The sequence below is a fragment of the Colletotrichum fructicola genome, assembly GCF_000319635.2.
Source record: "Colletotrichum fructicola Nara gc5 chromosome Unknown KSG_Nara_v1_contig06, whole genome shotgun sequence".
NCBI classification, from domain to species: Eukaryota; Fungi; Ascomycota; class Sordariomycetes; order Glomerellales; family Glomerellaceae; genus Colletotrichum; species Colletotrichum fructicola.
The window spans coordinates 4,318,618-4,346,268 of NW_027094056.1; the positions used below are offsets into that span (position 1 = coordinate 4,318,618).

Sequence of the window (27,651 nt, forward strand, 5' to 3'; positions counted from 1 at the left end):
TTAGACCCGTTGTGCCTTGTGCGAATGAGACATCTCTTTTACTGTTGAGAGATTCAGCCCCAGCCTCTGTTCCTTGAGATGGCCATTCCCCGTCCGGCCCTTGCAAGTCCAGCAACGCTGCAAGTCTCTCCACTAATCGCGAGGCCAATGGTGGTGTGGTCAACACAAGCTGCGTCAGCGTTCCCAGGTCCCCATCAGCAGCGCCATGATATCTTGATTGAGGACAGGACCAAGGGGAAGAGAGGAGGTATTCTGAGATGTGGACGATGGCGCGAGAGACGAGCGGCGCTGATGAGGGGACCCAGTGGCGTATGAGACGGAGGAGATAGAGCGTTCCTGAGAGACCATGAATGAGGCATGTTGGGAGGTTGGCGTGTGAGATTGAGGGGAGGAGGGAGAGGAACTTGTGGACGTGGGACAAGTCTTGAGATATGCAGGCGCGGATCGCTGGGCTGGCCAGGGTTTCGGAAAGGCCTAGGACGTGTTCTGGAGCTGAGTCCGAGGCGGGCTGTGTCGGAATATTTGAGATGTATGCTCGTGCCCAATGAATTGCGTGGTAAGAATGGATCTGGAGACGGGGAAAGGCCGATGAGATTGAGAGGAAGAGGTAGGCTGTTCCTGTGTGCGACGTGAGAGGTCCTGAAAGGGCTGAGGATGGATAAGAGGATTGCGGAGGGGAGAGGGTGAGTATTTTTGAGAGATGGCCGAGTAGCGGGTTGTTCATTGCGGAGGGCTTGGCGGGTAGATGAGCGATGAGCTGAGTTGGGATGAGGTTGTGTTGATGGGTTAGGTGTGGATGCTCACCGAGAATGTGGCGGGGAACGCGGGGTTGTGGCCAGGGGCTCAGCTGGAGATTGCCGGTGACATGGTTGCTAGTGTATTCTGCTCACCGACTTCACCGACGTGAGCTGTTCGTATGCTCGGTAACAATGCACGACAGAACACTGCAGCCACGAAGGGAATACAGACTCGATTGAAATCAAGTTATGCCCTCCGCTATGTCGCACAAATTCAAGCGTTTAAGAACTGTCAAATCCACGCTGTATCACGGACTAATTTTTAAACGACCAGTGCCAGGACCATACCCGGCTGCGCAACATTTTCTCAGACTCGTCAAACATAGGTTCTCCAATCACATATCATGCAGCACATTTCAGCCCCATTTTACCTGAGTGCCACGTTTGGTGAGACCTTCAATGGTGCCACCACCTCCGGCTGCAGCAACATCGCCCCTGCCCGCCCTGGCCTTACCTGGTTCAGGGACAATCGTCTCAACGACACCAAATTCAACACCACTCAATATGATGCGTGGCAGCGCTTTCTCATGCTTAAAAGCTCTGCAAAGATCCGCATCTTGATTGACTTCCACCTTACAGGTAAGCAATGCTGGGAGAAAAGAAACTCAATGCCTGACAAGTTCTAGATACCCCAGTGCCAAGGTGACCGGTGAGAAAGACCGCTCAAAACTTATCTGTGAGTCCCAATCTTCCGCACTTGGTCCCTTCCAGTCGGGTCTATCCTGGCTAACACATTACCAAGGCCACTTTTATTCGGGGTAACATCGAGGATATCTATGAGAACGTCTCACTGGCTATTTATGACTTCCACTTCCATCCTTACAATGTCATGCTCTTGGTTGAGCCCATCGCGGAATGACAAATAGGTTTCAGCTGGGTTGGAGCACGAGGGGTGTAGGGGTGGGCACTGGAGGATATTTGTGTTCCGGACAAGGTCAAGAAGGACTTGGTTCAATGGCCTCAGAACATGTCAGGAAATACACACACACACACACACACACAGACACACACACACACAGACACACACACACACGATGAATAAGTTTATCATCATGCAAGTGATGAGAATGAATTCTTGTATTCCATCTAACGTAATACATGTATCATTCATACCGCAACCACATGTTATGAGACAGATGAGACCCAGTGCTATGGATCATGAACCCTTCAGAAGAAACCGTCAGCATCAGAACAAAGTCACCGGAGAATGAGAACAAACAACTCACGAAGAGAAAGGAATGAGAGGCACATCCAAGCCGGTATGTAGGGGTTCTCAGAGCTTGGAAGAGGCAGAAGTGATCTGAGTTGTCTCCATCTGCTGAGCATCTCCAAGGAATCCGATAACGGCAGGAAGCAGATTCTCCATGTTCTTGATGAGGCTTATCTGCATATAATCGGAAGTTTTGTAGTGATCGGCCTCAGCTGGAACCTCAGGTCGGTCAAAGGATATGAGTTGCCATTCGGACTGATTTCCCACGCAGACATACTGGCTTCCACTCCTGAGACTGTACGCAAGTACCTGTTGCAGCAAAGATGGCGAGCTCTTGTCGACCTGGGCTTCGGTGGTGATGGAGGACACGTCCAACTGTGCGGCCTTCTCGAAACTTTCAACAACGCTGATAGCTTCCTTCGAGACAACGTGGGATTGAGACGCAGAGGCAGACATGTTGAGTTGAGTTCTGGTGAACAGGGTGGTACGAATGGTTGATCAGTCAAATTGGAATGGAAAAAGACGGGATATGGTGAAGACAAGAGGAAAGCCTGATGGTCGTGCGACAGATGATGGTGAGATGGAGGTCATCCAAGTGTATTACGGCAGGAAATGACAATAATCAAGCACATAATTCATTCCAGATCTTCACGGACTTGCCCTGTTGAGATCAATGGCGGCAAATTCGTTTGTGGCAACACACAGTGTGTATGAGGACTCGAATAAACCGCATCGAGGCAAGCTGCAGGATAATTACTTGGAAACGTACGACATGTTAGGCATGAAAACAATATATCGTGTCACCTCATCTGGCGTCCGATTCTTTCACGCCGCAATGGCTACCTGCATATCAACGCCTGCATCATGCAGCCGGGGCGCGTCATGGCAAGGAACAGCGCAAACAGGCGTTAAGGAGTGACTCGTCCACCATGGAAACTGCATGAATGATCAGAAAAATGCGATATGTCATCAGTTTTCATATAAACGGGGCATGTTTGCCCCGGCCCTCCTTCCTACCAAGGCTTTGGGGACCGGGGCTCCCCAACGTTACATTTTGGACCCGGCCCCGCCGACAGCAGCGCCGGCAGCAGCACCGACATGTATCCGTAACCCCAATCATACAAATGCTTTCGGTTTAGTCGAACTCACTGGAGATAGCACGCTTTAGATGAGCGCGGCCCCGGCTTGGGTCAATCTCAGGGGCTCCAACTGCTCCAACAGTGCGTGGCGAAGGGCTTAGGCGCCGTGGTGGACTCGTCCCGGCTGGCCACCTTTGCTGACCTCGTATTGATTGTCGGGCGCAAGCAGCGTGCCTTTCATCACATCGAATATGCAGGCAAGGGGGCAATTCGAGGAGGCCGAAGGCCGAATTCAGTGATGAGGAAAGACGCACTCTGTCACAGCATGTAAGCCAAGGTGGATTGAGATGTGTTATCACGGGGAAGAGCCATCTTCTTGGTTTTCATTCTCCGCAGCGGACGACTAACCATTTTTGATGCTTTGAGTTTTGTGATCATTCACGCATTCCGCACGATTGTGGTGGATTTTGGTGCATGCAGAGTCAGATAGCAGCATGCGGTACGCAGCCTGTTCCGTCTTCCAACCCCCGACGCGTGGTTCTCTAGTTCTTGCCGAAACATGCTTTCCTGAGCGTTCTCTGAAGGTTTGACACATGTTTGGATCGCGGAAGAAGCTGATCTTCATCTACCACTTTCGTCACTAGAGTTACCTTACTGCCTCAGGGACCTATTGGATGTAGCCAACAGGTTCCGCGCAACGTATGTCCTGCCGCTTGTCACATTAGCGGATCAGATCACTCCCAGGCGGAGACCACGAGTCTTTCTCAGGTCAAGTTTGGTTTCGCCCAGCAATTCAATCGTTCTGAACCGTACGTCGCCTGGCTGTGTTGATACTGCTCCAGTGGTGAAAATGAAGGCTCCTTTTCAAAGCTAAGAGAGCTCTAGACTCGTTTAAAGTTCTTTCTCTTGGTACCTTAAACGTTGTTGGCTACGTCGGACGTCTCATGGAAGGATCGTAAATAAATTATTGAGTTTTGCTAGTTGGGCAGTGCTATTTGGCTATCCGGGTAGTATCTACACACATATATAAGTAATCCGTAGCTTATTTCTAAAGCGACTATATTTCTTTTTCTCGTTTTTACTATTATTATTGTATATTATTATCGTCGTCGTTATCGTCGTCGTTATCGTCGTCGTTATCGTCGTCGTTATCGTCGTCGTTATCGTCGTCGTTATCGTCGTCGTTATTATTATCCTTCTAACTACTTCTATTACTCTGTCTATAATCACAAATTATAGGGGATACTGCCCAGGTAGCTAACTAACACTGCCCGACTAGCAAAACTCAAATCATTTAACGTCTCCCTTCCGAATGAGCTGGTCTAAGTAATAGAGCAAACCAACCGCCATAGATATTGCAAACCTCTACCAGTACTGAGAAGCACCACCTAAGTTGATTGTAGGTGGTTCTATTCCTTCGCACTGATCGTGGAAGAATTATCGTTTTACATCAATTTTGCTCTTTTCTTAATCATCTTGTGCTTCCCCTTGATGCTGTGGAAGCCTTAGTAGCATTCATGCTGTGACAATTCGAGCAGCTACCTGCCCGAGAACAACGAGAATGCCGATGAGACCGTATACATTGCCGAGGCACATGCTCCTCAGCTGCATCTCCGTCTAGTTTGCAAGGTTTCGCAGCCTCCTGGCAATGACACCCAGTACGCCGCACCCCTCCAAAAGTGCCTCGTAATCATGTCTGAAGTCTTCGACCATAGGCTCTACGAGGGTACGAAAACCAACCTTGCCGTGCAGTCCTGAATTGTCAACTGTTAAACTTCCAATGATGAAGTGGACAGAAAAGTTCAGTCTCAAAGTCCGAAGACCTTGTCGGTGTATCAAAACAGAAAGGCCATAATAGATGAGCCCTTCAGTTGCGCTCTATCTCCGGTACTTGAGCAAGGGAACGAGGTAAACTGATGACTGGGGAAGACGACGATGGGTCTTGGATCACACTCCTCGCGGCTAGTAAATCAGAGTCGCTGGATCATCAAGACGCGGGACGAGTAGTCAGAGTGGAGGATAAGACGCATCCGTCGTAAAATATGATAGCTTGCGTGGATCAGCCATCAAACGATTCTACAAGGCTTTTGCTAACCAGAAATCCAGTCACAGCGAACTGGGGGAGGCTTTTGACCTTGATGTTCTGGTTTCGTTTTGTTAACATTTTGGTGAGTGCTCCTCTCTCCCAGGTCGCAACCTACCTACCTTGACGGACCTTTCAGAGACCAATGATCCAGAACGTAGAAGAATCATCTTCCACATTATTGGATTTCTTCCACTTGATTATTAGTCTTCTACCTCGGTCTCAGCCATCGCTGTTCTCATCTGCCGCATCTTACGCGTATCACATCCGCGAGCTTCTCAAGGTGATCTCTGGCTTTGCCACGGAACTCACTCATCAATTGCTAGCAACTTTTCAATCAACATGTCTCTTGAGGACTCAGTATCCAGCAACCCTCTCGCACCGTATGCCGTCGGGACGACGCTGAAGCTGCTTCCCCACAATGATCCGACTCCGCCTTATGGAGGACCAAAGTATGGATGGCTGGGCGACGAGGAAGAAGACAAACTCGCCAAATCGAGGATCAACCATCCGAGCAACTACACCCCTCCTGAACAGCAGATGAAAGGAGAGAAGCTCCGTCTCAAAGTCTTGGAGCTCACTCGAGACCCCGCCAAGGATGCTCCTCAAGGAGCTCTGCTCCTAGTTTGCCAAGTCATGAAGATCCCCACCGCCAAATTGTTCAACGGCGAACTCCTTCGCAAGGACGATCTCGTCGTGGCCGAAGTATTCGACGAGCTGCTCTACGACACTCTGGTGCTCCCGTTTGCTCCAGTCTTGTCTCCAACCCAGCAGGCCGACTCTGGGCTCAGTCAAACCGCCGGCATTTACAAGCATTTCTACTCGGAAAACCTCACCGGATCGTCTCACATCGTCCCACAGTACCACGGAACCTGGGTCATTCAGTACCATCTCAAGGACACCAAGAGTACCTCTACTAGGTACGTCGGCGCTATCCTTCGGGAGTACGTTCAAGGTCCTTCGATCGAGTCCGTGTGCGTTCGCCACGAATGCGATGGCCTCTTCCCGCTGCGCAAGATACAACCTCATGTCGATTTGGACCGGGAGATTGCACTCGACAGGGAGACTCGCCTCGACATCATGAAACAGATCATCCACAGTTGCGTCCTGCACAAGAAACTCCACGTCGAGCACGAGGGTCCCGAGGCACGGAACTATGTCATCACCCTCCGCCGCAACGGCAAGATCCTCGACAAGCCCCAGGCCGTCCAGGTCAGCTTCACCCGCACCTACCTGTGGAACTTGACCATATGGGCAGCATCCAAACTGGAGCATCACAAGCGCCATGGCCTCATTCCGACACTGCCGCATCCACTTCATCCTATCGAGGTTTACGACATCTCTTCCCTCAGCGACTTTGCTGGCTGGTTTCCATGGCAGTGGGCGCACGGCGCACACAAGCGAAAGGGAATGAGCTTGATGCACCGGTGGTTTCTGCAGGACGACGTGTTCGGACCGCGCCAGGAAGGACCCAGGTACTCGCTCCGCAAGACCTTGGGCGAGCAGACCCAGGGCGAGCAGACCCAGACTCAGGGCGAGCAGACCCAGATGCCTCGCATCGCTAGCCGTCTCCGGCTATTGTCGACCGGCTCACAACGCAGTGTGGGTTCTGAGTACTCGGGAACCACCGGTCGCAGCGGACGTTCTCGGAGAGGTGAAGGCTCGGGCGATACGCAGGAGGATGATATTCCGGAGGATGATATTGAGGATTATTGAGTGAAGTGGCATGTTGGATGAAGTGACACACGAGACTGGTGTTTGGAGATGTCAACACATGTGTATTTGGGTAGGGCCTTGGAGGAACGTTCAGGTTGATCTGGCCTGCACGCAGATAGGATTTTGTCGGAACACTCCTTTAGTTTTTTGAAATTTATTTCATTTGTCCCCGAAAACACCGCAACCGACTGCCTGACATGTAAACCCTGCCACTGTTCGTGCATGACATGCTCTCTTACAAGTGGACTCGGTCAGAGTGAGTGACTTTGGCGCTGTCATGATCCAGCGCCTTCTGTGACCGACCTTCCCTTTTGCTAGACGAATGGTAGTAGCCAAGTACTGCGACGACTGAAATTCCGGCTTCATGACTTGCTCGCAGCGAACACAAATGGGACCGAGTCGCCGTCCATCATACTCCGCAATGGTCTGTCATGGATCAACGTACAGCGAATCCCTCATTTGCGAGGTAGTCATATCTTTCCCTCGGGCTACAATGATGCATATCCTGGGCCGTGTAAGATCCCGATGAATGAAATAGAAGAAAGGTTTAGTCTACAACCCAGATCCGAAGACCTTGTCGATGTACTCAAAACACACAGGGGCAGCTGCCGCAGCAGATGAATCCCTCATGCTTCGTCCCCACGCTGATTGTGGTATTACCGGAACTCTACAGCAGCTAGCCAGACCTCAGCCAGGCCAAGCTGCACAGGTCGCCGTATCCCTCCTCCTACTTCCCCTCCAACCCCACTTCACCGTGCCATGTAGCCCATCTATGCCTTGACAGCCTCCTTGGCCTCCTCCTTGACCTCTTGAGCGACGTCGCCGACGCTCTTCTGGGAAGATTGCCAGAGCAGGATGCGGGAGACCTGCACGACACCGACGATACCGAGGAAGAAGTTGACAGCGGCGAGGCTAGACAAATCAGTCAGTACCGGCTCCGGACAAGCTCGGGACAGAATCAGGCACGTACAGGTAGTTCTTGGGCTTGATGATCAAGCACCAGCGGGTCCAGATGATACCGGTGGCCGTCAGGGCGGCGTTCTGAGTGAGGGAGAGCTTCTCGGCGGGACGGGCAAAGTCGGCGACACCGGCAAGGACGAGAGCCCACTGTACCAATCGCAGTCAGCATCCAGCACCATCATCATGTGTCCGTAGCATCCGTCCATCATGCGCGCAGACTCAAGCTCCGACATCGCGCGCGGGCGGCATCGCAAGGGATGTAACACGGCATTCGCGGGGTCCTCGACGCAGCGCGGCGGGGGGAGATCGTACCTTCATAACAGGAGCCCTGCACCATCCCATATCAGCATCTATTCCCAACCACGATTTGTAGCGGCGGAGGGAGAACTCACCAGAAGTGCACCGTCTTCAGGCCGACGGGGCTGTCCCACATGCGCTTGAACCAGCTCTGCTGGGCGCCCTCGGCAGAGGCGGTCGAGCTCTGCCACCTCTTGGAGCTCTCGCGGAACTGGGCGCGGAACTGGGAGGTGCGGAAGGCGTTGCGGATCGGGGCGCCGGCGAAGGGCTGCTGGCGGAGGACGGGGCGCGCCGCCTTGAAGAAGTTGTTTGCCGGGGCCATCTTGATTCCGGGTGAAATTCGATCGAGACGAAGCTGCTGCCGGCGGTTCTTTGCGTTCCCTGTCGATGACGGGAGCTGGGTTCGTTCGGAAGGGAGGGGAGATTTCGGGCTCGGCGGCGGAGGGAATTGGGAAGCGAGGTTGAGTCAAGGTTGAGATAAACCCGGAAAGTTCGTTGAGGGATGGCGATTGATTGGGAGGAGGTCCGGCCAAGGCGCAGAGCGGGACAGACAGACACTGCAGCTTTTTTTGGCAGCTAATAGCAGTGCGTTCGCGCAGGGCCAGCTGGGACGGTACCTATCCGTACCTGTTGCACAGAGCCCACGCGCGCCCGGGCGCAAAGGGAAGCCCGTCAACCGGACTTAAGCGGGGACAACGTCCAGAAAAAAAAAGTTGACATTGGGGAAGGGGAGCACTGACCACCCAGGCTTCGAGTGCGACGAGCAAATTGGCGAGCGCTCATTTGGTGGGGGGCGCCTACATCGGCGGGGGGTTGAATTATGCATCTGCATAAGACAGCTAACAGCACAAAAGTCGGGACCCGGAATATTTGTGCACGGTATCCACTTTAACGGCGGCATCTCGTCAACTTCAATCCTCGAGCTCCCCAATCAAATCGACCCCAATTGTCCTTACCACCCGACGGCCGCACCCTCCACCGACGAACCTCACCACCGTCAGCGCCAAACGCCTACCACGATGTCGACCAAGTACGCCTTCGGCAAGGCCCTCAAGGAGGTGCGCTTCCTCTTCTGCCAGACCGGCGAGCACAGCGCCGCGACCCGGTAAGTTTCCTCCTCCTCCCCGTCGCCCGTCGAGGCGGGCACGCCCGGCCCGGCCTGGCCTGTCATTGCGGCATCAATTGCTAACGAGACACCGCGCGACAGCTCTTTCCTGGCGAGGACGTACCCCACGATGAAGAAGCACAACCCCCAGACCCCGATCCTCATCCGCGAGGCCGCCGGAACGCTACCCAAGATTTACGCGAGATACGGTTAGGACTGCCCCCTCCACCAGATCGCCGAAGGAAGACGGAATTGCTGACGGATGTTGCTGCGCGATACAGAGTTCGGTGTTGAGAAGAGCCAATCCTTGGAGGGTGAGTAGCGACTTTCTGGATATCCAGTTCGGAGAGCCGGGAGCTAACAGGGCGCAGGTTTGTCGGACAAGCAGATCGAGGAGACGGTTTCCGGCCTGGTCAAGGGCAGCGCATAAGGTAACCAAGACGGGGGGACTCGCTTGGTAAGGGAAAGAAGGTCAATGAGGAAAAAAAGAAGTTTATGTACCATCCCCGTGTTGGGAGAATACGATCTATCTCGACGTCGAAAGGGATCTTTTGCGATGCGATTGGTGTGCTGCCCAGATCCAGACTGCACTTTGAATGCGCCGGCAATTTCGGCGGATTCGTTGGCGAGCGTTCCCCAGACTCGTGAGGTCGCAATGTCCTTCGTCGCGTGTGCTCCCCGCGGCGGACAATCCGGAAACACTTCGTCGTGGTTGTGAGTACCTTGCAGAGGGTCAGTAGAAAACGCGGCGGGAAGTGTTCCGCGGGCTTTGGTACAAGACCATCTCTTCATGCAGCTATGCTGCCTCAGAGCTCCGAACCCATTCACAAGTCCGCCGAGTCTCAGCTTCTGGCAATTTGAGATGGATGGTTGTTTGGCTAGTATTCATAAGGTACCTTAATTGATGGGGAATTTGACCGCAGGGCAAGCACTTCCCTCTGCAGCTTTTAAGTTACAGAAGAGAGATCCGGTACGCTTCATCACTCTTGGCGCACTGCTCATTACTTGGAAGACTAGTCACCGAAACAGGCCTATCACTACCACTGCATTTCATGACATTAATCTTGATTGCCCGTCCAAATGACAGCAAATCTACCCTGCTACTCTAGACATACACCAAATCTTTTCGGCAAATGAAGGCGACAACGTTGCATATTTTCTCCAAAGCATTCTGTTCCTTCACTTCTGTTCGCCATCCTCCTTAGAGCCCGAGATTCCAGACCGATGCTTACTGGCCCAGGTCGCGGTGGGGGGCAGCGCCGAGGTAGGCCCAGATGGGGCCTGAGAAGAGTTCTCGCCTTGAACCTTTGGCTTTTTAGACGAGGAGAAGTTCTTGCCGGACCCTGGCTTGTTGTCAGTCTGCTGCGGATGGCTCTTAGCCCGGGTCACCTTATTACCGAAGGTCCGCTTCTTCTGCTCACCACCATGGTCTTCGCTGTTCTTATTAGCAGTTGAACTGCTGGTGACGGGAGCGACATCATTCTTCTGCTCGTCCGCGCTGCTCTTAGCAACATCCCCAACATGTTTTGAAACGTCCTTGAGAGCCTCGGTAGCGTTCCCTGAGGCCTTTGGGGGTGTGCCACCAGGTGTAACCGTGCGTGATGTGGCACCTGACGAGGGGTTCGGGCTGCGCTTATGCCGACCAGACACCTGGAAAGGAGGGACCAGAGGGATCGGTGCTTTCTTAAGCGGGGCTGCTGACGAATTGCGCACCGCAGTGCCACGAGGAGACACAAACTCATTGGCACGAGGATTGAGACCAGATTTCGGGGTAGAATCGACGCGTGCTCCATGTTCCTTGGTCGTGCGCTCCTTGGACGCGGCCTCCTAAGCCGAAGTCTCCTTGGGCGAAGTCCCCTTGGACAAATTCTCCTTGGGAGAGGTCTCCTTGGACAGGGTCTCCTTGAATGGGGATTCCTTGAGCGATGCCCCAAGGGGAGTCTTTTCTTTGAGCATGGTCTCCCGTGCGGATAGAGGCGTCGCAGGTGTCAAGACATTGCCTTGAGACGCATTGTTCGAGTTGCCATCATTGGCGGTGCTACGGCTTGCGTTAGTCAGTGGCGCCGGGTTGAGAGGCTGGTTCGAGCCATGGTCGGCTTCCATCTGGCCAACAAAGCTCAAGTTCTTGACGTTTTTGTTCCGAGTCTTCGACAAGCGAAGGGAGCCGCCAGCGCCAGCGCGAAAGCCTTTGCGGACGGGCTTGGCAGAGTTCCCGGTTAGCTCTGTCTGTGTGTCTGGAGCATCTGGCTCGTTATTTTGAGCAGGCTGCGTGATTTTGATCGAAGCCAAATCTTCCGCAAGGCGTTCCATCGAGCTCTGGGTTGTATCTTGCTTCGGATGATGGTCGATGGTGGCAACGCGTTTGACCTCAGCAGGCTCATAGTTTTCGATAGATCGCAGGCCCCGGGCAAGGTACTCCGTCAGAGTCCTAGGTGCGTCCTCCTTTTTGTAGTTCTGCGTGAGAGTGATGATATCCTCGTCTTCATTAATCATGAGGGTGGTGGCAGGCGGGGTAGCAGGCCGGTCAGTAGGCGGAGTATCTTGCTTCGGATGATGATCTTCGACAGTGAGGACGTGTCCAGCTTGCACGACAGGCTCGCAGTCGTCGATAGATCGCATGCCCCGACCAAGGTACTCTGTTAGAGTCTTAGGTGCATCCTCTTTTTTGTAGTTCTGCGTGAGAGTGATGACATCCTCATCTTCATCGATCGTGAAGGTGGCGGGAGGCGAGGTGGTGGCAGGCAGGTCAGTAGGCGGAGCATCTTGCTTCGGATGATGATCTTCGACAGTGGGAACGGGGGTGACCTCAGCAGGCTCGTAGTTTTCGATATATCGCAGGCCCCGGGCAAGGTACTCTGTTAGAGTACTAGGTGTGTCCTCCTTTCTGTAGTTCTGCGTAAGAGTGATGACATCCTCATCCTCATTGATCGTGAAGGTGGTGGGAGGCGGCGTAGTAGGCACAACAGCAGCTTTCTTCTTCTTGTTCTTCTTCTTCTTGCTCTTGCTCTTAGGCTTGGGCTTTGGGTCAGTGTCCTCGACAGCATTCAGAGGCTGCCCAGCTGTTGAGGAGGCTTTCTGGTTACTTGAAGCCATTGTGTCGAAGATGGAATCCAACTTACGACCAGCGATCTCCTTCTGCATGTCCTCCTGCGTCTTCATCGCAGTAGAGTGAGAGCACTCGGGGTACTCAACTAACTCGACGTTGTTGGCGTTGTCGTCGTTGTAAACTTGACTGTACGGAGTGGAAGTTTTCGAGGAGCTCTTCGTTGTGGTTGGGGAGGGAGATGTTTTCTCAAGTTGCTTCGGCGTGCTTGAAGGCGGTGCTGTCTTGGCTTCGGAAGAGTTGCTTGCGGGAGAAGAAGTTTTCTCAAGTTGCTTCGGCGTGCTTGAAGGCGGTGTTGTCTTGGCTTCGGAAGAGTTGCTTGCGGGAGAAGAAGTTTTCTTCGCTGACTGCTCGGGAGACCTAGCCTTTGCCTGGGGAGTGGATGGCCCAGAACCCTGAGGGTCCTTTTTCTTCGGCGTGGTCGGCAGGTTGACCGTGATGGTTTTGCCACGCGACCTTGTGCTCTGAGTACTTTCAACGCCGCCCGAAGCTTCGTCCGGGAGCACCTCCTCAGATGGCGGCTTGGACTGTGTCTCTGCTTCCGGTGAAGGCTCCATCGACTTGCTTTCGGAGAGTTGGTCAGGAGACGCAATCCTAGTGCTGTCCTTGCGAGAGTCTCGTTTGGTGGGAGATCGACGGTGGACTGGGCCATGTATCTCATCCCTACCTGTAACTCTTTCCCAGCCCTTGGGCTCTTCCTCCTGCGTAGATGCCGGAGCAGCCTGGGGCCGAGATAGGGGCTGAGATGGGGGCTGGGAGACCACATTGTTCGAGCTTGTTCCGATGGCAACTACGGGTGCTCGGTATCCTTGGGGAGGTTTCGGGTGCTCTGGGATACTGTCGAGGCTGTTCTGGCCGACGGGTGTAGGGTATGACCTAGTCAAAGGGGTGTGAAGGCCGTTGTGGCTGTCGGCGATGGGCTGGTCGTCTACAATCATGTTAGTTCATCGTAAAACAACAAACAAGGTGGAATTGGGCGGGGGGGTTCTGATGAAAAGAATAGGGAGAGAAATGAGTTGAAATACTTACATAACCAGTCTTGAATCCTGGCTCCATGGACACCCAACTGATTGCAAGGGTAATTTGTGGGAGAGGGTACAAAGTTGTGGCGAAGCTGATCATGTCGATGGTGCAAGGCGTTCTTCATGATCTCGGTCTGTGAGGCGTCAAGATTTCCGACTTGGTCGTCTGCACTGAAGAGGCTATTGATGTTGCCCCAGTTTTGGAAGTCCAGGAGCCTATGCTTGTTGTTACCTCTGTCGAGCCAGCGATCGCACCAAATACCGATTTCCAGGGCGATCACGCGGTAAGCCTCCTTCTTCAAGTCTTGATTCTCATGCCACAGATGATAAAGGAGATTGAAGATGTTGAGGGCGCCATGATGGTAAATGTCGAAGCAATCAAAGTAGTCGCACATGTCTTCCCAGTATACTGGCTCAGCCATGTCCTTCATGTGCTCCCAGAACTTCTTGCGAATTGAATTGGCATTCTTCTGAATCTCCTCAGCACTCCACAGTGGTAGTTTGCGATCGGAGTAGAAGTCGGAAGGTGCTATGTAGCGAGGTTGGATATTGCCATCGTTGGTGCTGAAGATCGCCCTGCCGGGCTTGTTGGCAGTGTAGAAAGACTCGGGAAGGTGATTCTCCGTGTACAGCTTCGGAGGCAAGCCATCGTGGCTAGTGACCATGGGATAAGAGGATCGGACGCCATAAGGATACTCGAAGCCCCAAAAGTCGCCAACCGGGTAAAAGAGTCGCCCCTGGGGCTGGGGCGGGGGACCAGGGTGATAGGGTAAAGTGACCTGACTTCCGCCGACAGGGTTTTGGAGGTCGCGTTGACGATTGAGTGAACCACGCCCATAGCGATCGTAGCCGCCCGCCGACTGGTATCGTCGGTTCGGGTGATGGCCACCGTTTCTGTGGAAAGGCGGATGAGCCATGATGCAGAGACGCAGCCTCAAAGTGAAGGTGCGGTTGGCAGAGACCTATTCAAGATGAACCCTGCAAAGGAGGTGGATTTGCGGATGGAATGGAAAGAAGAGACGATATCAATGGGGGCAGATGGGATGATGGCGATCGCAAGGGAAGGTTGCGATGGCGCCAGAGTCGTGAGATGGAGGAGGGGGGAAGAGGAGTGTGTGTGTGGGATGGAGAGAGGGTTGTTATGACGAGGGGAAGAAATTGCCTGGTATTGTGGTGCTGTGGGAGCCAGCGAGCGCGTCGCGAGGCAGGAGGTGAGCAGCAGGAGGCACTAGGTAGGAGGTAGGGGTAGGAGGCAGGGTGACGGGGAGGCGGCAGGAGCAAGCACAGGAAGGAGCTGGCGGAAAGAGCTTTCCAGTCCGGAGTTGCAATACAAGCGAGCGTGAACAAATTTCTGCCTAAAGATTCGGATCATTGAGGATACGCAGGACAACGTGAAGGGCAGCGAGGACGACAAGGGCGATAAGTACAACAGTGGCAAGAACAGGGACAACAGCAACAACGGCAATGACAGCATCAAGCAGGTGATGATGATGCGTCTCTCCTTCCTCACCACCTGCCTCACAAGTGGACCAAGCAATGCTTGCGAATTGGCAAGGAAGTTGCAGCAAGTCAAAGACAGCATGTAGGTCAGCATCCCCTCTGGCTGACGCCTTTGCTAAAGTGTACCAAGTTATTTGCACCTGATTCTGTCCATCCCATTTCCAAGCCAGCAATTTCGATATAACAGGGTCAACATCAAGAGTGGCAGATCAGATTCAATCACTCCAAGTGCCCACCCTCCATCTGAACTACACTAGGATGAATGAATGCATTCGAACGTTGAGATCGACGTTGCGCCTGAAAATAAAATTGAGACAGGTAAATTGTGACAGAATTTTTGCCGAAGAGCTGTGTTCATCATTCAACTACTACTAGAGTTGCATTGGGTTGTGATATTTCATTATACAGTGGTGACAAAGGCGCTGCCTAGCTTCTAAAGAGCACTTGTCTCTCAGCTCTTGCTGCTGTTCAAGGCATTGAGCATCTTGAGAATCTCAGATTCATTGTCGCCAGCGACAGCCTTGCCGTTGTTCCAGTCCACAATCTGCGAGTCTCAATCAGCTACGTATGTTCAGCAACAGGCAAGGCGCCCTCTTGGGCATCCACGACAGGCACCCAGGTCAAAGGGGATCACATACCACAGGTCTCTGGAAGGTCTCGGCATTTTGTTGAAACTTCTTCAGGGCCTCTTGCTCGGTCGAGGCGCCCTGGATGATGGACGACAGCTTGCTCTTTCCGACGTACTCCAGGATGGTCTTGACCTGGTCGGCGGTGGGGTTCTCCTCGGTGATGTTGAGCTCGAACTCGGCGCGGGACTTCTTGGGGTTCGTCTGGACGCTGTGGTCGCTGGCCTGGTCCTCGGTCGCGCCTGCGGCGGCGTTGGCGGAGACCTGCTTGAGGATGTTGGCGGCCCTCACGGAGGCGGGGGAGCTCGCCTTGTGGAAGAGGGTGACGATGTCGAGGGTCTTGTGCTGCGCGGGGTATTAGCTGCTTGCCACGGAGCCAATCAATCGGGGGTGGTTTCTACTCACGAAACGGAACATTTTGGCGGGGCTGATGGAGAGTTTGGGGGTGATGGTGTTGTTTTTTCGGAATCAGCTGTTGCTGTTTGCGCGGTGCGGCGTGCAGCTCGATGCGATGAAGTCGGCAGTGGAGCTCCCAGAGCTCCCACGAAGTTACGTCATCCCCGTCGTCCGCTCAGGTCTGGATGCCAACGCCGAATTGACGCACGGCGGGGTTTCTGTCGCGCTTACCCCTGGCGACGGCGCTGGGAGCTGCACCCGCTGGTGGCTCATGCACCGGGGCCCAGGACCTGGCTGGGGACGATGTCAAAATCAGAGCCTCAAATTCCCCTCATGCTGGATCTCGTCATCAATGCTGGAATTGCGACGGCAGGCCTGTCAGGCGCACCGAGTACTTACCTATCTCACGCACAGTTTTCACTAAAGCAGTATGTGACCATTACCATCTTGTGCAGGATATTTTAGGGGCAGCAAAGAGCATCTCGAATCGCAACCTCGAGGTTGGGATCAAATGCAAGTAATCGGGAGGAACCGCCCCTTCACAAGCTTTCGTATCTAAGATCTGAAGATTTTATTTGCAGGGGTAGTCATTTGAGGCACGCGACGAACTAGGCAAATCTGATAGAGACCGTCCAGGTACGCTCAACAAAGCAACGGTAGCGCTAAAGTCCCGGAGCCGCGACCGCAATCCCAACTCTTTCGTCCCTTCCGGTTGCATCGCCGATTTTCCCATGTGGTTTGGGCAGGAACGGATTTTGTCAAGGCGTTCAGCGGAGCAAATGACAGCTGCATGACGTAGGAGGGAGCTTTGCGCCTGTCTGAGCTGAGAATCGGCGCTGAAGACGTCATGACGTAGATGCAGATGAAGTAACTGGTGGGGTGTCTAGTCAGGCCAGAACGCCTCACCAAAGTGTCCCTATATAGAAAGAGCAAGCCTGCAACAACCAAAGATTCATTTGTCACAACCCCAATCTGCACTCTGTTCACCTTCCGCATTCTATTACTCGCAGACTATCCATCAAGAAAAAACACCCGCACCTCCACCGCACACCTCACCAAACCATCAAAATGGCCGGCGACTCCAAGGTTGGCACCAGTGGCGTCTACGAGGCTGGCGACCAGAGAAACCACAAGAACGAGGAGCTTGATAACGCTGAGCGCTTTGAGGAGGGCAAGGAGAATTCTCACCAGGCCACCGACTCCAGTATGTTCTTACTCCGGTCAAAATTTCAGACGATGGTAACACCATTGCAGAGGACGAGAGATCCATTGCCAACAGACTTGCGGCAGAGGAGGTACGTGAAGTGCATGCAGATTATCCGGCGGCCACTAACAATGTTTTAGAAGAAGGATAAGGAGGATGACAACGATGATACCCGAGAGGTTCGTTTGGGCAAAATCGACCCCACGCTTCCCGTATGTTTACTGGCCCCTAATGTCGTCGATCACCACTGACCACAACCAGGCCAAGGACCATGGCAACGAGCCATCCCGAGGTGCCAAGATCGACGCTCAGATCCAGGCCGAGGAGGAAGAGGAGCTGAGGCGCAAGGGCAAGGCATAAATAGTTGCAAGGAACGAATTCTCAAGGCGTTGGCAGGGTATTAGGAACATGAGCATTACGACTTGATAACTGAATTGAACGAAACATAAATACACTTTTTACTGGGAGTATATGTCACACAATGCACAGGAGTGAGGCGCCATGAGCGCTGTTCAGAAATATGATGTATTTTGTTTCCATTGAGGTATACTACTGTTACCTGATGCTGAATTAGCAACGTGCGTCTCAAGAAAGCCAAACAATCAAGAGTGAATAATGGGTAGGAGGTCAGAATATGTAAGAATTGAATATCATGTATTCAAACGGTATAGCCGCTCCGGCGAAAGAGGGCCACCGAGTGAAATCAATCGCAAATTTTTCTCATCATTCCAGGGAAGTGTGGTTTTGCAAGGAGAGAAATATAAACATACCTTTGATGACACGCTTGCTGCGTGGCTTTTGTCTTGCAAACTCTCCGAGCTGTGCGCTTTCCCAGCTCGAAGCTGTTGCAGTGATGGATGGGAGAGAGGGAAAAGCTGCTGCGCGCGCGCGTCGAAGCAATAAAAATCATTGTCGTCGGTGGAGCACGGCAGGAAATGACCGACCTTGCTGACCGCCCGCCTAGGCCACATTGGGCCGGCTGATTGTCGGCTCGGCAAAACCAAGCCACCGCCGAGCTCGGGCCACCCGGCAAAAAACCACCATAGATAGGTTAGGGCTCAAATTTGCTTCGCACACGCCAAAACAGAAAAATTGCGACCGTGAGCGGAACCTCATCAGGACTACACCACTAACCATAGCAGCACATCTTTGACGTCTGGTAAGTCGACGCGCGCCCCTCCTTTTCCCCCCAGACAAAAGACAACCTCCAACAATATCCCAACTTCTCGATCGCACTCCCCGAAAGGAAAAGGAAACCTCTTCTGACACCGCATCCTCCCGACATCTAGACCGACCAGCAAAATGGGTGACGCTACCATCGAGGGTTCCAAGTGGCGACTGGTCGAGGTCGGCCGCGTCGTCCTTCTCCAGGGCAACGGCCCCTACGCCGGCCGCCTCGCGACCATCGTCGAGATCATCGACCACAAGCGCGTACGTTGAATCTCTCTCCCCCCGGCGACGAACGATCAGGCCTCGAGTTTGCAGTCTTGGGATTTGGTGGTGGAATACGCCGGGAAACAGGAATGAATGGAAATTGACTCTGTGCGCACAGGCTCTGGTCGACGGTCCCTCCTCAGACCCTAAGCTCGCCGTCCCCCGCCAACCCATCTCCCTCTCCAACGCCCTCCTGTCTTCCCTCAAGGTTGAGAACCTGCCCCGCGGCGCCCGCACCGGCACCGTCAAGAAGTTCTGGGAGAAGTCCGAGATCGACCAGAAGTGGAAGGAGACCAACTGGTTCAAGCGCAGCACCCAGATTGAGCGAAGAAAGAACCTGTCCGACTTCGACCGCTTCAAGGTCCTGCGCCTCAAGAAGCAGCGCCGCTTCGAGCAGCGCAAGGAGCTCGTCAAGGTCAAGGCCGCCGCGTAAGATGGATAATTCACACACGACACACACCTTGCGATTGGGGAATTCTGTCGAAAAGGGAGGGTTGACTTTGAAGATTACGGGGCTGGTTTAGAGCGTGACAGCATGGGAAATCCGGTTTGGTCTGCATCTCCATTGCAGCATTGGGTTGCTGCACTTCTCTTTTGCTCCGTAACTGGAAGGGCTGTATGTCACATTCATCATCATCAATCGTGATGACCGGCGTCAAATACGGAAATTCAGAGACACAAAAATGAATTCATGGCACAATCAAGATCATACAAATAGACTGGTTGGCATGTGACGGGGACACGGAGTAAAAAGTTGTTTTATTCGTTCGGAGACGACTGTAAATCATCATCTTGACACTATTTTGACGTCCCTCTTCCGCGGCCAAGACATCAACCCCCAGAAACACGCGTGCACACGTCCAGATCCATTTGTCTGCATTTCTTGCGGCTTTCAGCCTTGTGAGAATGAATGCCCAGAGGTACCAGAATGTCATTCATGTGCTGCGGCCTTGCATCGTAGTTCCACGCATCTGCATCTGGGGAATCTGGACGCCATTGAGGGGAGTGGTCTGCTTACGTAACCCCGCTTTAGTCACTGCGATCCAGAGGGTGTTCGGCTAACCCTAGAATTTCTCTACGATCTTTCCTGCAAACCACAAAGCCACCGAACAATTCACCCCACGTCGAGTTGAGGATCCCTCGTTCTAAACTTTGGTGAGTGCTGCCCGTCTGCGTCTCGAATTTTGCGTCAAAATCATGTTGGAGCGACCCGCGAACGTTGCGCACAATTTTGTGCGAAGAGAAACGGCCCAATTTCCCTTTTTCCCACACAACGTAGCAGCTCGCTCGCCAAATCAAGCTTCCCCGTTTGCGCGATCCTAGCTCCCACCACCACCACCACCACCCACGCTACCCAACTCAGAAAAATTGCAAGAACTCCCCGCAGCTGACCAGAACACCATCGTTTGCAGTCGACAAAATGGCCAACCCCCGCGTTGAAGAGCTTCCCGATGACGAGACCAAGAAGGTCTCCGTCGAGGAGCACGAGGACGAGAGCTCCGACTCCGAGGTTGAGGGCGAGGATGCTGAGGGCCTTCCCTCCGGCTCCACCGCCGTCATCCACTCCCGCAACGAGAAGAAGGCCCGCAAGGCCCTCGAGAAGCTGCACCTGACGAGAGTGCAGGGCATCACCCGCGTCACCCTGCGCCGCCCGAAGAACGTGAGTTGAGACATTGTCGAGAGAGGGGATGAGGGGTGGTGCAATCGTTGGAGGGGTAGACAAGGCTGACCCACGTCCGACACAGATCCTCTTCGTCATCAACAACCCCGAGGTCTACAAGTCCCCCAACAGCAACACCTACATCGTCTTCGGTGAGGCCAAGATCGAGGACCTCAACGCCACCGCCCAGCAGGCTGCCGCCCAGCAGCTCGCTGCTGCTGGTGGTGAGCACGACCACGCCGGCCACAGCCACGCTGAGCCCAGCAAGGCCGCCGAGGCTGATGCCAAGAAGGAGGAGGAGGAGGAGGATGACGGCGAGGAGGTTGACGCCGAGGGCATTGAGGACAAGGACATCGAGCTCGTCATGACCCAGGCCAACGTCAGCCGGAAGAAGGCCATCAAGGCCCTGAAGGAGAACGACAACGACATTGTCAACTCGATTATGGCATTGAGCATCTAGCGACATCCACTGCGGGTGAAAACAACATCTCTTTCTCGAATTCTCGACGCGACAAACACACAAAAAGGACGGATATGGGTTGGCATGTACAATTCCCAGGGAGTTGACTCCGAAAAGTCTCGTGCGCAATGAGAGGTCATGATAATTGACGAACTGTCCGTTGCCTAAATTATGTCAATTCCTGTGACGTGATACGTGAAGCTGTCCGTGGTGCACATCCCTGTTCAATTGAGGTCGCTGCGAATAATGGAGAATTTTATGATTGCGACCTCCAGCTCTGCCTTCCTTGCCTTACCCCTCGATCGCATCCTGCAAACCGAATTCGCAGCGGAAGTTTTGCCCCACCACGACCCGTTCGCTCCCGCCCAACCAGCTTTCGCAGCCGCGCGCGCATCACGTGACTTAAAGTGTGACCCAGTTCATCCCGGCTCTTTCTCTGCCTCTCCGTTCGGCAAAGTCAATCAAGCATTCTCACGACGACGCAACTCCCTCTCCACTCCCCCGAACCCTCAACACATCCTCCAAAATGGCCGCAGTACGTATCCCCCATCGAACCCGACCGATCTCAAGTCGCCGATTGATGCAATTCCTGCCCTCGCCCTCCAATTGAAACCCCGCGCACCGCACCCGCATCTCCGAGCCGCCCAAGGGAAACCCTGAGCTAATTTCTCCCTCCAGCGAAGCGCAGCTCTGAAGCTCGACTGGGCCAAGGTCACGACCTCCCTCGGCCTCCGCGGCCAGACCGTCGCCTCCCTCCAGGCCTTCAAGAAGCGCAACGAGGACGCCCGCCGCAAGGTCCAGACCCTCTCCGAGCTCCCCACGACCGTCGACTTCGCCCACTACCGCTCCGTCCTCAAGAACCAGGCCGTCATCGACGAGATCGAGAAGCGCTTCACCGCCTTCAAGCCCGCCAGCTACGACGTCGCCCGCCAGGTCAAGGCCATCGAGGCCTTCGAGGTTGAGGCCGTGAAGAACGCCGAGGCCACCAAGGACAAGGTCGACCTCGAGCTCAAGGACCTCGAGAAGACCCTCGCCAACATCGAGACCGCCCGTCCCTTCGAGGACCTCACTGTCGTATGTGCACCCGCGGGAGATGCGGGACGAGAGGTGGATGCTGATGAGGATTACAGGACGAAGTCTCCGCCGCCGAGCCCTCGATCGACGAGAAGACCTCCCAGCTCGTTTCCAAGGGCCGCTGGTCCGTGCCGGGATACAAGGTACGGTCAATCCGTGTTTTCGCGAGTGACGGAGCTAATACCCTCTGCAGGAGAAGTTCGGCGATCTCTCTGTGCTATAGACGCATTCGCCCACCGATTCCCTTTGTGTACTCTAGCATTGTAGATAGGCGATCGGTCCAAGGGGACGGAATCAACCCAAAGGACACTAATATCGACCTTGTGTACCATGTTGTATTCTGCGCTGCCTGATGTCTTTCTTGCCATGCAGAGCATATTTTTCCAGCGAACGGCTCGGTTGTCATGGCTGAATTTTGCCTTCGGAGTTTTCAGGCTTGCTCGGCGGTAACTGACGTTGAGCTTCGCTACCGCGCCGGGTTGGATTACTCGGTCCCAAATCACGGCGGCAATCTCGGAGACGGCTCCGGAGATGGCCAGGCCGTTTCATGAAGTGCAAAACCTCGCCGTAATGCACCAGATAAGGCTGGACGTCTCATCCGCTTCCGGCACTACTCCCGGCTAAGCGGGACACCGCGCCATCAACAACCCGGACACCGACCCCACTCCGCCGGCCTCATCCAGCTCATAAAGTGCATGGTCCCTCATCGTGTCCCTGCTCAACCTTCCTCTGTGATTGACCTTATCCAGCATTATTGAAACTAATTGCTACCTCATCTCCAACATGGACTCCCTCTCTCATCTGATTCTCAAACAGCCGCCTCCCCTCGACCCGGAATGGCTCCAGCACGAAGAAGCAGCCAACCTCAGAGCGCCCAAGCAAACCTACGCCTCCCCTCTCGACCGCCAGCCCATCTATGCAGAAGAACGCCGCCGCACCACCGCAGACATGCTCGCCCCCTCGGGACCGCTTCACCACCTCGCCCGCATCTCCAAGACCCACCACCTCACGGTCCAATCCACGCTAGACGCCTTCCCGATCCCCATCCTCCGCTTCTCGGGCCCGCGGAATGAGACCTCGGACGTGGCGGTGGTCTATTTCCACGGCGGCGGGCTCTGCGTCGGCGAGGCGGACAGCGAGGAGCTTTCATGCCGCTGGATTGTCAACGGTCTGCCCGCGGCGGAGGTGTATTCTGTCGGGTACCGCCTCATGCCCGGCGTCCCTGCCGCGACCTGCGTGCGCGACGCGGTGGATGCGTTCATGTACGTTAGAGGCCTGGTCCCCGAGGCGAGGGTCGTTGTGGTCGGGAGCAGCAGCGGCGGGCAGCTTGCCGCGGCGGTCTCGCAGTTTATGCCGCGGGGGAGTCTGCACGGCGTGGTGCTGCGGTGCCCTGTCACCTCGGACGGGGGCACGTCGGACGAGTTTGTGCCGGAGGGGTTGAGGGGTGCGTATACCACGGCCACGCCCGCGTTCGAGACGACGTTATTGCCGGTGTTCAAGAGGGCTGTGCCGCGGGACGGGCTGGAGAGGTTGCCGTTGGAGGTTGGGGTGGAGGAGGTGCGCGGGATGGGGATGCCAAGGGTTTGGGTGCAGGTTTGTAGTAATGATACGCTGTATGGGGATGGGGTTTGTTATGCGATGCTGATGAGGGAGGCGGGGGTCGAGGTTGAGGTTGAGGTGGTGGAGGGGTGGCCGCATACGTTTTGGGTGAAGGCGCCTGGGTTGGAGGGGGCGAGGAGGGCAGAGGAGGGAATGGTGAAGGGTTTGAAATGGGTTTTGGGGGAGTGATGAGAAGATTAGGGTATTTTGAACATATTAACTGACGATTCGTTGAAAAGTAACTACAATGTTGTTGCAATCGTTCATGTGTGATGTGCGATGTGTGTCTGAGTCGTGGTTGTTGATTCTGGACGCGGTGTGGAGCCACTCAGATCGATGTCGCCCGGGACCGTCGACGTGAATCGACAACCACAACCTGTAGATATGCCATAAATAATTATAGTATTATAGTTCTAACTGCTTTGGAATTCAATTTGGAAGTTTTCACACTAATCAAGTGATCGTGTGGTTGTGGGTGATTTTTCAAGTGCGTTTTTGATATTGTTCAATTCAAGACATTGCGAAATGGTCTTTTCACCTACGAAAGTACTCAACGCCACAATCTTCACAAAAACCTGATGTAGTACTGTTTGTCACATCGTTTTGCCTTAAGCCTGAATGCGAAACTCATTTAGACTTATGTTGCTGTCGCAACGTTGTTAACGCCACCAGACGGACAAGCAATGCAGATGTTAGCCAGCTAGATAGCAGACTGGCTCCACGCCGCACCGCTCTCGCCACTGAACTTCTTTTTCATCGATTTCGTTCAAATTCAAATGTCTCTAGGTTTTAGTTGATGGAAATGAGGGAGGGAACGACGAACCCAGCCTTACGTAGGTGCTGGCGTCGAACTCATGCCGAGCAAGCCGCCCAGCCTGGCTTTTCCCGATGGCCCTTTATTATATAACGCAAAAGAGATACTGATAGTAACTTTATGGCATATTTCATTGCTGCCAAGAGTGTTCTGCTTGCAGGTATTATCCAGGCCTAGGTCAGTGCGATCCCATGGCAAGTGCTTTGAAAGATCCATGCAACTTGCGAATGATGCCTGCGGTCGACGTAGATGAAGCTGACATTGAGACATCAGCTTAGTCCAATGGTCGCCTGTAGATCAGCTCGAGACAGAGGGCTCCAATGCCCTGCAGACGAATTGGTTCGCTGAGAAGAACAACGGTGAGTGCTCCCGGGCATCATGGACGAAACCGTACCAAGACGCTGCAGCATTGAGATCCCAAGTACGAGGTGACGCGATACACCAACTTTGCCAAAAGCCCCAGGTTGGTCGAAACCAAGTCGTCTTTGAGGCTCGACCTAAACATACGCCTCTGCTGTTGCGCCGGATCTTTCATGATCCTATTCCCTGCAAAGATCATACTGCTCTGTAAACAGAGACTGTACCTCGGAGTTAGTGATTGGTTCTGCCATGGAGCCTGTCTTGGGTGAGCTAGTCTTGGTTTGTGATGATCAGCTGTAAGCGTATTGCGGGTGGCATACTGATACTCAAAGTCATGAAGCCTGCCGGGCTAGACAAACGTCAGGAATAGTGCCACGAGCATCATCTTCATTCTTTGCAGAGTTCGCGGCCTGGTAAGCGACAGACTTTGCCAACAGGTATTCTTCAGCATGGGTCAATGGGAACGGCCATGGAAAGGGGAGAGTCCAAGGTTGACGAGTGGCTCTAGCGCAGACTTGACTCATTGGGAGACAGGTGACGGCACTCTGTTCACTCCTATTGACTAATGCCTCATCGCCGAAAGGGCAACAGAGGTAAGGGATGGAGTGCAGGGAGGCAAGCCTAGCCGTCTCGATGTCACACAACGTGAACGATATTGGCGACCAAGTATAGCATGACAGAGACGAGGATTCAAGGGAATATAAGTAGGTGCTGTTCAGCTATATCCACTGAAAAATGCCCATGATCTCACGGCATCCCATTTCGCCCTCAGTGGGATCAAATCCCACATGCCCTTCCCAATGGGACCAATGATATGAGATAAGGTATATAGAACTCACGAAACAATGATCATCGTAGCCATATGAGTTGGAGAATTTGCGTTCTTCGCCAGAAATCACCATCAAAGCAGGTCTAGTTAGGTCCCATCTGGTGTGGTCACAAAGAGGTGCCTGCGGCTGCTGTGCTTCACCTCACCTCACAACAGGCACAACCGGCAAGTGCTGAATCACAGCCGCTCCTTCCTCAACTGAGTGATCAAGTGCGCCTGCCCTCCATCTCTACAGACTTCAACCGCGGTATTCAAAAAAGTACACACCCACCCTCACACCCCACCCACCTTCCCTCTATTACAACAATCACCACTGGGTATTCCTCACAAACACCCACGAACCCTTCACAAACGAAGCAACCAAAAACCACACGAATAATCCAAAGCGCATCCACCCTACAACCACCACGATGCCCGGCGACGCCCGCAAGAAGGGAGGCTCCTACTCCACCAACCCAAACACCGTCCGCACCCGGGCCTACCAGGCCTCGCAGACCCCGGAGCAGGCCGCCGCCCGCCGGGAGAAGTTCGCCGAGTACCGCTCCCTCCGCGACAACTGCCTGCGCGTCTACAAGTCCGACGACTTCAAGGCCGCCGTCACCCGCGACGCCCGCGTCGACATCCTCCGCAAGTCGTGCGAGCAGCTCATGGCCAACCGGTTCGTCCTCACCCGCCTCCTTCCCTCCATCTAATTTTCACAAGAAAAAGTCACTGACATGGAACAGCGCCGCTGCTAACAAGGTAATGTGCGGCACCGATGTCGACGAGTACGTCAAGCGGTTCCACGACTCCCGCTGGCTCAAGCGCCAGAAGGCCAAGGCCGCCGGCGGTGCCGACTCGGACAGCGACGACGACGGCGACTCCGCCTCCGCCAACGGCTCCCCCGCCCCCACCGCGCAGCTCCAGCGCGACCTCGCCGAGCAGCAGCAGACCGTGGCGCAGCTCGTCCGCAGCCAGGCCGCCATGACGACGCAGCTCAACACCATCAGCGGCCAGGTGATGCACCTCACCGAGGTGGCCGTCCAGCAGCAGGCCCGCATGAACGACATGGAGGCCCAGTCCCAGCGCGACCGCGACGCTCTGCGCTCTGTCCTGCAGGTGCTTGCTGACACGGTTGGTTGAAGGGCATGAGGATGATTGATGCTTTTGAACATGCGACTTGGGTGCAGGTTTTCTTATCTTGGTAGATGGGATTTGGCTTGGGTCTAGGTTGGATCTGGAGGGGAACGGAGCGAGGTGTTTTTGGTATTTGCCAACGATACGTTTGAGATGGTTGGACGCTTCTATCGTAGACTTTGGGCTCGGATTGCTACGAATGCTAAAGTTCTCTCACCCATTGAGGCCCTTGTGCCTGCCGCGATTGATTGTAAGGTCAGTGTGTCTTTGTCAGTGATCAAAGACCATTGTGAGCCCATTTTCAGATTCAGAAACAATGGGACAGACCATCGTCCTACCTTCCACAACAAACAGCAAAGAATAGCCAATTCCAAGCAAAACAATGAAGGATGTCAGAATAAAGCCAGCCCGCCAAGTCCATGGCGCAGGGGTCGGTGCAACCACAACGCTCCCCCACATTCCTCAGCCCCCACACAAGCCAGCCAGCCAGCCAGCCACATGCGCCCACAGCTGCAGGGTTTTTTTTCGTGCAGCGGTTTTCCCACCCACCAAATTTCCGCAACACACCAAAATGACAAGACGAAAATTCCCTCATTCCCATCAAAGATATCCCGCCCGGCGTCGTCGAGGGACAAGCATCTCATTGGATGTTCCATCAGTGCCGATGGTTTAGTGGTAAAATTCTCCGTTGCCATCAAGCAGCGTCGGGGAGCCGGGGGTTCGATTCCCCCTCGGCGCATCTTTTTGGCTTCTCTGCTGTGGTGCTTGGCTGGTGTGGATCATCGGATGCTCTTCTTTTCTCCTTAGAGTCAGGGATGGGGTTCGTTGGGCGTGTTACTTGCTTTTTGAAAGGCTGAACGCATGCATAACTCAAGAGGTTGATCGGCCTGCCACGTCTAATCTGGATAGCCCTCGCGGCTTGGGGGAAGTATGTTTCGCCTGGATCTTGTCCGGTATGGACTTGACTGAGTCTTTCATTGATTTGACATGCTGTGTCTTGATATGAAGCAAATGTGGCGCCAGGAAGTAAGCCAAGCATGTGGAAGCGTTCCAATCATAGAAGTTTCGCTCGCTTGCTCACTTTTCACTCACAGCTTCAAACCATGAACCACTCGTACCAAAGACCAAACGTGAAGTAAACAATCAAATGCAGATTCTTGAGGTATCATAATGCTAAAACATGGCTCATAATCATCAACCCACCCGT

General features: G+C 54.0%; 14 protein-coding genes across 14 annotated transcripts; 9 read left to right on the forward strand and 5 right to left on the reverse strand.

Moving 5' to 3' along the window:
- Window positions 1–1,141: 1,141 nt before the first annotated feature.
- Window positions 1,142–1,443, forward strand: CGGC5_v011470 (uncharacterized protein; the record flags this gene model as incomplete). The annotated part of the gene is made up of 2 exons (XM_032032664.1): window positions 1,142–1,376; window positions 1,424–1,443. The coding sequence occupies 2 exons, from the start codon at window positions 1,142–1,144 to the stop codon at window positions 1,441–1,443; spliced, it is 255 nt and encodes an 84-aa protein (XP_031888141.1).
- A 627-nt stretch (window positions 1,444–2,070) lies between these two features.
- Window positions 2,071–2,463, reverse strand: CGGC5_v011471 (uncharacterized protein; the record flags this gene model as incomplete). The annotated part of the gene is made up of 1 exon (XM_032032663.1): window positions 2,071–2,463. One exon carries the CDS (start codon window positions 2,461–2,463, stop codon window positions 2,071–2,073), a length of 393 nt encoding a protein of 130 aa, XP_031888140.1.
- Window positions 2,464–5,511: 3,048 nt separating this feature from the next.
- On the forward strand, window positions 5,512–6,885 carry CGGC5_v011472 (uncharacterized protein; the record flags this gene model as incomplete). Its single annotated transcript, XM_032032662.1, has 1 exon — window positions 5,512–6,885. One exon carries the CDS (start codon window positions 5,512–5,514, stop codon window positions 6,883–6,885), a length of 1,374 nt encoding a protein of 457 aa, XP_031888139.1.
- Window positions 6,886–7,655: 770 nt separating this feature from the next.
- mpc2 (putative mitochondrial pyruvate carrier 2) lies at window positions 7,656–8,464 on the reverse strand (the record flags this gene model as incomplete). Its single annotated transcript, XM_032032661.1, has 4 exons — window positions 7,656–7,797; window positions 7,856–7,992; window positions 8,158–8,173; window positions 8,238–8,464. The coding sequence occupies 4 exons, from the start codon at window positions 8,462–8,464 to the stop codon at window positions 7,656–7,658; spliced, it is 522 nt and encodes a 173-aa protein (XP_031888138.1).
- Window positions 8,465–9,161: 697 nt separating this feature from the next.
- Window positions 9,162–9,677, forward strand: CGGC5_v011474 (NADH-ubiquinone oxidoreductase 10.5 kDa subunit; the record flags this gene model as incomplete). Its single annotated transcript, XM_032032658.1, has 4 exons — window positions 9,162–9,247; window positions 9,350–9,456; window positions 9,529–9,561; window positions 9,619–9,677. The coding sequence occupies 4 exons, from the start codon at window positions 9,162–9,164 to the stop codon at window positions 9,675–9,677; spliced, it is 285 nt and encodes a 94-aa protein (XP_031888168.1).
- Window positions 9,678–10,426: 749 nt separating this feature from the next.
- On the reverse strand, window positions 10,427–11,040 carry CGGC5_v011475 (uncharacterized protein; the record flags this gene model as incomplete). Its single annotated transcript, XM_032032657.1, has 3 exons — window positions 10,427–10,590; window positions 10,645–10,941; window positions 10,986–11,040. The coding sequence occupies 3 exons, from the start codon at window positions 11,038–11,040 to the stop codon at window positions 10,427–10,429; spliced, it is 516 nt and encodes a 171-aa protein (XP_031888167.1).
- Window positions 11,041–11,074: 34 nt separating this feature from the next.
- On the reverse strand, window positions 11,075–14,289 carry CGGC5_v011476 (uncharacterized protein; the record flags this gene model as incomplete). Its single annotated transcript, XM_032032656.1, has 2 exons — window positions 11,075–13,278; window positions 13,380–14,289. 2 exons carry the CDS (start codon window positions 14,287–14,289, stop codon window positions 11,075–11,077), a joined length of 3,114 nt encoding a protein of 1,037 aa, XP_031888174.1.
- A 1,034-nt stretch (window positions 14,290–15,323) lies between these two features.
- Window positions 15,324–15,915, reverse strand: CGGC5_v011477 (putative redox protein fmp46; the record flags this gene model as incomplete). The annotated part of the gene is made up of 3 exons (XM_032032655.1): window positions 15,324–15,416; window positions 15,511–15,843; window positions 15,904–15,915. The coding sequence occupies 3 exons, from the start codon at window positions 15,913–15,915 to the stop codon at window positions 15,324–15,326; spliced, it is 438 nt and encodes a 145-aa protein (XP_031888173.1).
- Window positions 15,916–16,962: 1,047 nt separating this feature from the next.
- On the forward strand, window positions 16,963–17,458 carry CGGC5_v011478 (uncharacterized protein; the record flags this gene model as incomplete). The annotated part of the gene is made up of 4 exons (XM_032032654.1): window positions 16,963–17,098; window positions 17,149–17,189; window positions 17,239–17,310; window positions 17,360–17,458. The coding sequence occupies 4 exons, from the start codon at window positions 16,963–16,965 to the stop codon at window positions 17,456–17,458; spliced, it is 348 nt and encodes a 115-aa protein (XP_031888176.1).
- Window positions 17,459–18,400: 942 nt separating this feature from the next.
- On the forward strand, window positions 18,401–18,965 carry RPL14A (60S ribosomal protein eL14; the record flags this gene model as incomplete). The annotated part of the gene is made up of 2 exons (XM_032032653.1): window positions 18,401–18,529; window positions 18,651–18,965. 2 exons carry the CDS (start codon window positions 18,401–18,403, stop codon window positions 18,963–18,965), a joined length of 444 nt encoding a protein of 147 aa, XP_031888175.1.
- Window positions 18,966–19,438: 473 nt separating this feature from the next.
- EGD2 (Nascent polypeptide-associated complex subunit alpha) lies at window positions 19,439–20,652 on the forward strand (the record flags this gene model as incomplete). Its single annotated transcript, XM_032032652.1, has 4 exons — window positions 19,439–19,550; window positions 19,667–19,687; window positions 19,945–20,192; window positions 20,278–20,652. 4 exons carry the CDS (start codon window positions 19,439–19,441, stop codon window positions 20,650–20,652), a joined length of 756 nt encoding a protein of 251 aa, XP_031888170.1.
- Window positions 20,653–21,178: 526 nt separating this feature from the next.
- CGGC5_v011481 (ATP synthase subunit d) lies at window positions 21,179–21,949 on the forward strand (the record flags this gene model as incomplete). The annotated part of the gene is made up of 4 exons (XM_032032651.1): window positions 21,179–21,187; window positions 21,331–21,726; window positions 21,783–21,869; window positions 21,920–21,949. The coding sequence occupies 4 exons, from the start codon at window positions 21,179–21,181 to the stop codon at window positions 21,947–21,949; spliced, it is 522 nt and encodes a 173-aa protein (XP_031888169.1).
- A 560-nt stretch (window positions 21,950–22,509) lies between these two features.
- lip2-0 (Lipase 2) lies at window positions 22,510–23,514 on the forward strand (the record flags this gene model as incomplete). Its single annotated transcript, XM_032032650.1, has 1 exon — window positions 22,510–23,514. The coding sequence occupies one exon, from the start codon at window positions 22,510–22,512 to the stop codon at window positions 23,512–23,514; it is 1,005 nt and encodes a 334-aa protein (XP_031888172.1).
- A 2,224-nt stretch (window positions 23,515–25,738) lies between these two features.
- Window positions 25,739–26,450, forward strand: CGGC5_v011483 (uncharacterized protein; the record flags this gene model as incomplete). The annotated part of the gene is made up of 2 exons (XM_032032649.1): window positions 25,739–25,986; window positions 26,054–26,450. 2 exons carry the CDS (start codon window positions 25,739–25,741, stop codon window positions 26,448–26,450), a joined length of 645 nt encoding a protein of 214 aa, XP_031888171.1.
- Window positions 26,451–27,651: the final 1,201 nt, after the last annotated feature.